This window comes from Armigeres subalbatus, chromosome 2, assembly GCF_024139115.2.
Source record: "Armigeres subalbatus isolate Guangzhou_Male chromosome 2, GZ_Asu_2, whole genome shotgun sequence".
NCBI classification, from domain to species: Eukaryota; Metazoa; Arthropoda; class Insecta; order Diptera; family Culicidae; genus Armigeres; species Armigeres subalbatus.
Window position 1 is genome coordinate 253,996,956 of NC_085140.1, and position 7,979 is coordinate 254,004,934.

The 7,979-nt window shown below is 44.0% G+C and overlaps 1 protein-coding gene across 2 annotated transcripts; it reads left to right on the forward strand.

Moving 5' to 3' along the window:
- Positions 1-220: 220 nt before the first annotated feature.
- On the forward strand, positions 221-6,316 carry LOC134212089 (glycosyltransferase-like domain-containing protein 1-like). Of its 2 annotated transcripts, XM_062689609.1 has the most exons (5): positions 221-378; positions 453-544; positions 602-1,079; positions 5,175-5,459; positions 5,522-6,316. In XM_062689609.1, the coding sequence occupies exons 2-5, from the start codon at positions 472-474 to the stop codon at positions 5,793-5,795; spliced, it is 1,110 nt and encodes a 369-aa protein (XP_062545593.1). In that variant the 5' UTR covers positions 221-378; positions 453-471; the 3' UTR covers positions 5,796-6,316. The 2 variants fall into 2 exon arrangements, with proteins under 2 accessions (XP_062545593.1, XP_062545592.1); XM_062689608.1 differs by having other exon boundaries at positions 243-544.
- Positions 6,317-7,979: the final 1,663 nt, after the last annotated feature.

The following is a 7,979-nucleotide window of genomic DNA, read 5'->3' on the forward strand; positions in this document are numbered from 1 at the left end:
TGTGATGCATTTTTTCGAACAGCATTTTCTCAATGTTTACGTTTTGGCTGTAGGCCCTTTTCAAATGTTACGCGAGATCTGTCAAAAGTAATCCTGCTCATCCAGCAGGGTTATTCGATAATTATTGAACTGTCACTTTTTAGTTTAATTTGAGTTTAATTATCCAATTGAGACAGATCTGAATAAAAAAAATTTTCACAGATGGTAATGATGGGAAGGGAAACAGTCATCGTCATCATCGCTGTCAGCCCCGCACCGGATCGGGTTGTCAAAATATTATTTTCTGTTGCAAAAACGGAAGCTCTTTTGAGGTGCACGTAGATTCCTTGGAATCTATTCCAAAATCTATTATAATCCTGCACAAATCTACTAGTTAATGTGAGTAGTTATTTAGAAGAATTGGAAGTTAAACCGAATGATTTGTAAATACTTGTGTATCGTGATTTAATTAGTAACGCTAATAGGTAATCAATGGCTAAGGTGCTAATTATTGAACCTTTCTTCGGAGGCTCGCACAAACAGTTGCTCGACACATTTCTTCAACGTAAGCTAAAATTTAACGTACTTTATATTACATCGTTTCAAGCGCCCTTCCTTACAGAGTTCCACCCAGCGGAGTATGATTTGTTCACATTGACGGCCAAAAAGTGGCATTGGCGTTCCCGTATCGGGGCACTCTATTTCTCCGAGACCATTCCCAGGGAACACCAATATAAAACGCTCTTCACCAGCTCCGTGCTGAATCTGGCTGAGCTGATTGGCCTGCGTCCGGATTTGGCCATCTGTCGAAAGATAGTCTATTTTCACGAGAACCAGCTAAACTATCCGGTGCGTGAAATCAAGGAGAGAGATTGCCAATATGGTTTGAATCAAATCATGACCTGCCTGAGTGCGGACCAAATTGTGTTCAACTCGCAGTACAATAAGATATCGTTCTTGGATAATATTAAGAGCTTCCTAAACATTGCACCGGATTTGAAGCTGAAGAACTTGAAGGAGAAGCTTGAGCCTCGCTGCGAAGTTCTTTACTTCCCGATACCGTTTCACTCTATCCCAAAGCGTGTGTTCACCAAAAACGAGTAAGTGGGTTAATGAGACTGTAGGTATTTTTTATTTTTTTTATTTCAAGAGATTTTACCTTTAAAAATATTTATCTCTAATCAAATATTTCCTAGAAAATTATAATATGTATACAACGTTAGTTATGATTTTGTTGCACATTTCACATTCATTTTTCAGAAGTTCATTTTTCAACATGCTGTTTAGATCATCAGAAAGTTAACGCCTTTGGGAAGCATATTGTTGGCATCCAATTAATAGGGGTGTACTGAATTAATCCTATATTGCATCTGTTGCAGATTCGGGACGGTTTGTCTCGAATAGACGATGCTTTGTTGAGCAGATGTGAACCAGTCGTAGCCGTGTTAATTCGCGTTATTTTCCTTATTACTTAGGGCCGATGTCCACGTAGCGGTTTTTTACGCTACGTGCACGCCGCGTTCACGCAAGGTACCCAGCATCAAATGGAGCAATGCACACGTAAACGTGTGCACGACTACATTTGATGCTGGGTACCTTGCGTGGACGCGGCGTGCACGCAGCTTGAAAAAACGCTAGGTGGGCATCGGCCCTTAGGGTCGATGCCCACACAGCGTTTCTTCAACGTCACGTGCACTCCGCGTTAAAATAACGCACGTGTGTATTGGTGCGGCGACACAGCGTTATCGCTTTTTCCCGATGCGTCGTTTTACCGCCGCGTGCACTTCGCGTCGAAAAGACGCTACGTGGGCATCGATGCCCACCTATCATTTTTGCCTCTCTCGTCAACAAAGTTGTACCGAAAGGCTATCATTTCACTCCAAAATCAAACTTTTTATAGAAGTGTCGTCGAGCTGAACAAATTTCTGTCTGTCCGTGTGTATGTGTGTGTGTGCACACGAAAACCGAAAAACTTCAGCCACTTTTTCATATAGTAATTCTTAACCGATTTGCTCGCAACAAGATGCAAGAGCCGTAATGTACGCAATTATTTATGATATGTATCACACTAAAGCAAAACCAAGGGATTGAATCGAGAAAGGCATTGTCACTAGGTGTATTAATGTGAATTTTTCAAGCGTCTAGCAAGGTTTTTTTCGGTAGGGTGAAAATCTGCATCCAGACACCGGTGGGCTACCAGCGAACGGGGTTTAGCTACTGCCGACCCGCTCAAACCACCCTGTTTACAGACCCTAAGTCTCCCCGGAACAGTCTTGCGGCATTATTTCTGGGAGGGGTCCGTGCGACTACGCACGCCCACATACTAGCTACCCACTAGTTCCTCTACCTCGTAACTAGCTACCCACTAGTTCCTCTACTACTTAACTTACTACCCGCACCTCACCCTCGAGACTAGCTACCCACTAGTCGGCGCTATCCGACTGCTGCTCGGCGCGCCAATTGCGCTGCAAGATGCTGGCAATCTGAGTGGTAGCGGCCGAGACCGCGTTCCAGTTCAGTCCCCCGACTCCACTCCATTCCTACGGAAAGTGCTGGTTGAGCCGTCATTGGCTAACACGACCTCCAACTTTGCTAGAGCCTCTAACAAAGCTTGACCTCTCTGATTGGTGCAGCGGCTTCCACACTCCACCGCCCAAGCATTCAAGTCCCCCGCTATGACAACCGGCTTCCGAACTACAAGGTCGGACGATAGCCTATCGACCATCCGGGTGAATTGCTCTATTGGCTACCGTGGTGGGGCATAGCAGCTACAATAGAACACCCCGTTGTTCTTAGCTATGACGACACCTTCGACAGGTGTGTGTATGACCTCTTGGACCGGAAACCGGCCCGTTGTGCAGATCGTCGCCATCTTGGAGTCGTCCGCGACCCAGTTTCCGTTATTGGCAGGGACACGGTACGGATCTGCAAGAATAGCGACGTCGGTCTCTGACTCAGAGACCGACTGCCACAGCAGCTGCACAATGGTTAAGATTCAGCTGTGCTACCCGCACGGCGACTTCTTATTGCCACCACCGAAGGGACAAGAAGGTCCACCAATAACATGGTTACGGACTTGCTTCCTAGTAGCGCAGATAAGGCACCTTGGTGCGTCCCTACCTCTGGAAACTGGATTACTTGACATAGCTCATGGGTCCCCCTTGCAGCTGTCATCGAATCCTACTGAAGTAGTCGCCTTTATGATCTCATGGTTGTCTATGCTTGCGAGCAAGCAGGGAGGCCATGCGTGGGTTGACACTCTCGTGTTCAGAGCCAGATCGGCGTTAGTCAGGGAGTTCATCTGAGCGCTGAGCCTACTTCTGTCTGGTCACCAACCAGGCAGCAGGATTTGACAGCGTGCCGCAAGGCCCGCCACGGTTTTATGGGACGGAAGGCAGCCTTCCCATTAGCCCACCCGCCGTTTCGAGTCGGTTTCACCCGGCTCTACTAAGGGAGTACAATGACTCGGCTATCAGCCCTCGCAATACACAATATAACAATATACCAAAATACACAACCTTTAACGCGCCTGCCAGAACCGTAATTGAGACTTAACTGGCAGTCTAAAGAGCCCCGCACATAGCATACGTTTGCGTTGCGTTTGGCAGTTTTCCCATGGGAAATGTGCCAAAGGCAACGCAAACGTATCCTATGTGCGGGGCTCTTAAGTCTCAATGCGCCAACCAGCGCTCCCTTCGTTGTAGTCCATTTAGCCGACTAGTCCTTCAACTGCCGTTGATACGCTATCGTTTCCAGCGAGCACCGCGCGGAGGCGAACTACGGGCCGATGCCCACGTAGCGTTTTTTCAACGCTGCGTGCACGTGGCGTTGAAAAAACGCAGGTGTGCATCGGTGCGGCGACGCTGCGTTACCGCTTTTTCCCGATGCACACATGCGTCCTTTTAACGCCGTGTGCACGTAGTGTTGAAAAGACGCTACGTGGGCATCGGGCCTACACGGCCCGCCGCGTCCACGCAAGGTACCTAGCATCAAAGGGCCGATGCCCACGTAGCGTTTTCTCAACGCTGCGTGCACGTGGCGTTGAAAAAACGCAGGTGTGCATCGGTGCGGCGACGCTGCGTTACCACTTTTCCCGATGCACACATGCGTCCTTTTAACGCCGTGTGCACGCAGCGTTGAAAAAACGCTACGTGGACATCGGCCCAAATGTAGTCGTGCATACGTACCCGTGTGCATTGCTCCATTTGATGCTGAGTACCTTGCGTGGAAGGGGCCCTTAATAATGTCTCTCGGGTGGTTTGATGTACTCGCAATAGTACAAATGTCCGATTTTGGATGAAATTTCGAGGAAATTATTTTGTTTTGTGTGCGTTACAATGCGTTACGCTTAACACTTGATGCCAATTTCAAATTTCAATTTCATAAATGAGACTTCCATTTATGAAATGGTGTGATTTCCGCCAATATAAAACGTGCCATTTGATACATATAGGCAGATATCGATAAGCACTTCCTCTAGGGGTCCAGAATGGAACATAAACTCGAAATGGATACTCGGAATAAGTGCGTAACGGTGTAAATTCGACCATATCGTCAGGCTCGGTTCAACACTGAAGCTGACAATATGGCGTCCCTAACACCTTTAATACCCCCACAGAGTGAGGGACCGAATGTATGGGTGAGCACATAAGCAAGCCTCACATGGTACGCACGGGGCCGGTAGTGTTAGAATGCCTGAAGTCTTGCTATGCCTGGCAGGAGTGTGCTCTGCAGTTTCGTCAATACCTGGGCGGTCCGGGCAAAAGGGGACCTCCGCGTGCCCAACGGTAGTACCAAGCTTGAACAGGCGGATTTGATTTCCGGTCGGCTCTAGGAGATCTTTCGGGTTGGAAATTTTCTTTACTCCTCTGACCATAGAGTATTATTGTGTTTGCACACAAGCACGAATTCATGCAATTTGGTTGACATCGAATTGATTGAATTAAACTCTCAATTCATAATTGTAGAAGTACATCTAGAACACTATGTAGAGAATCGGTATAAGATAGTTGCCAACAGTAAAAAGCTGACAAAACGAAATTGATGCATACGATTTTTTATTATTAGGTAATTGAAGTTTCTCTTCTGTAAAAGTTTACCAAATACATTTTGTTCAACCAATTGTGCATGTCTCATTTAATCATTTTCCACCAGTTATATGTTGCGTGTTTATTATCTCGTTTACATTTCCGCAGAAAACCGTTGCATCTAATTTGGCCCCACCGATGGGAACATGACAAGAATCCCCAATTTCTGACCAACACGCTACTAGAGTTAAACAAACGGCAGGTGGACTTCCGGGTGTCTATTCTAGGCGAACGGACACAGTCTACCCCGGAATGTTTTGAAAACATAGGCGAGCTTCTCAAGGAAAAACTCATCAACTTTGGGTATCTGAGTAAAGATGAATACATTCGTACGCTACTGGACGGAGACGTCGTGATATCAACCGCAGGTCATGAATTTTATGGGGTTGCCATGTAAGTTTAATCCTGGCGGAAATCCTCTCGATGAATTTCGTTAACCCCTGTTCTACTTACAGGCTAGAAGCTTCCTACTGTGGTTGTCTACCAGTGGCACCCAACAAGCTAGTCTACCCCGAGATTTATCCGGAAACAAGCTTGTACAATACATCGAACCAATTGATCAAAATGCTGTACAATTGGTGCAAGAATAGGCATCTCTTCGAACGTGATCGAGCGATTTTCTATGAAAATTTTGATTTCGACAAATATTCTTCGGTGAGCATTGTTCCCAAGTTCATATCGATGCTAAGAGCGCATATCAGCACCCCCAGTGCTGTGAATGGGGTCTGAGCAGAGGGTGCACCGTAGCTCAATTCTTTAGCAGTTGTTCTAGTTATAAAGGGTCGGAATTCTTCCAGTATATACGTGTAGGTATATTGGTACCAGGCCAAATATGTGTCAGCGCGTTCATTCGCCACCATCGCCAAACGTGAAATCATTCGTCAACGTGCAATCTCGCGCCACTATTCACTATTCGTAGGGTCTACTGAGGCACAAAACTGTTTGTTCTAATCATTAGTGTAGTGTTTTATATAAATTATGTAAGTTGAAACTCTATGTTGGACATTTAATGTTTTTGGTTAAAAATTAGTAATTTTTAGTAGTTATACAAAAATCATGATGAGCTTGAAAATTTGAATTGTTGGGTTATTATGCTATAAGATTATTTCCAGCAATTAATTGGTTATATACTTTGATAATGGAGAAACAATTGTATTGTATATTACAATACAACAGTTAGATTTCAATTACTAAACTGAAATATTGGGAATCAACATATTCGTAGATAATAAAATGGAGACTTAAAAGTATATTTTCACAGAATATATTGTCCGAAATATCCATTTCCTCTTGGGTTTCAGACTGTAGCCTTCGCTCCATGACTTGGATAATACATCATTGATTAGAAATAAATTAGGAGCGGAGTGTACGTGTTTTCATTTAACATGCCTGTTTGATAGGGACGTACGTGAGGTAGATATCCACGATAACTAACACAAATGCTACACGGTGTAAAAAAATGGATTATTATCGAAGTTTCATGTACCTCTGATTTTTTTTCACAGAAAGTTAGGCAAGGTCATTAGAAATGAGGTACGGGATGTTTTAAAATATTTCATCGGAGATTTTTTGAAAAAAGTGATTTTTATTGTTTTCTTCACTAATATACCGTACAAAAAGTCAATTGATAACCCAACACAGGATCAATCATTGTAATTAATCCTCAAAAATGAAAATGTTCACATTTGTAGACTTTTTTAGTAGAAAACCTATCTTGAAATAGATCTAAATATTTGAAAAATATCAATTTCTGTAATACAAGCCTTCCTAAACTATGTTTTTATTATTTATTTATTACATTTATGCGTTATTTTCAATTTTGTTTAGCAATTATCATCTTTTTCCAGCCCAAATATGGTTCTCTATTGAATGTTGTAATCACATTTCATTCATTCGACAATCGCACTGCTCCATTGTCAATCTGCCATATTTTAAAAGGTTCATATTTTCCCCTAGATACAGTGTCTTATCATTTGTGGTGGGGTACATACCATGTACAATAACCTAATATTGTTTGCAGCACATTTTGCTTGAAAACCTCAAAACCTTACTGGCCTGCTTCTTATAATTACCACGCTTCATGTCCGAAATAGACTATTGGATGGAGTTATACAGAGCAAACTCCATATCCGGTTGCATGTTACGGAAGCTATATTATTGCTACAAACATAACTCTCTCACATTTGATTGATTCCATATTTGTGTAAGTCATTCATACTTTTATGAGCAGTAACCTGATAAGCTGTAAAAAACCGTTTTTGCACTTACTTACTTACCTATGGATCCTGTACACCTCCGGTGGTGCAAAGGGCCGACTTGAAAGATCTGCCAGGTTAGATTTCGGTCGACTTCTTTTATTTCTTTATTGAGGCTTCGCCGCCATGAGCCTCTGGGTCTGCCTCTGCTGCGATGTCCCGCTGGGTTCCAGTCCAATGCTTGTTTACATATTTCGTTTCCGCCCCTACGTAGAGTGTGGCCGACCCTGCCCCACTTTCGATCCCGAATTTCTGTTGCTATCGACGATGGAGCTCGTTGTTTGAGATCCAGTTGTGAGGCCACCAGGCCCGAATTATATACCGCAGGCATCTGTTAATGAACACCTGCAGCCGTTGAGTGTTCTCCACTGATACACACCATGTTTCGCTAGCGTATAACAGCACAAATTTCACGTTAGAGTTGAAAATTCGTATTTTGGTGCGTTCACTTATCTGCCTGTTTTTCCAGATATTTCTTAAACTCGCAAAGGCAGCCCTTGCTTTCTTGATCCGTGCGCCTATGCTGATCTTGGTCTACCGCCGTCTGACGCCATTTGGCTTCCAATATATTGGAAGCTTTCAACATTCTCCACTGGTTGCCCGGCTACTGTGAAACTGGAAGAAGTCACCGTGTTTACATCCAACGATTTGCTTTTGT

Bases quoted from the DNA above. Each gene is read 5' to 3' on its own strand.
- LOC134212089 (XM_062689609.1), top strand. From the start codon at position 472: ATGGCTAAGGTGCTAATTATTGAACCTTTCTTCGGAGGCTCGCACAAA. The intron at 545-601 runs GTAAGCTAAAAT...CCTTCCTTACAG, and splicing joins GCTCGACACATTTCTTCAAC to AGTTCCACCCAGCGGAGTAT. The intron at 1,080-5,174 runs GTAAGTGGGTTA...ACATTTCCGCAG, and splicing joins CGTGTGTTCACCAAAAACGA to AAAACCGTTGCATCTAATTT.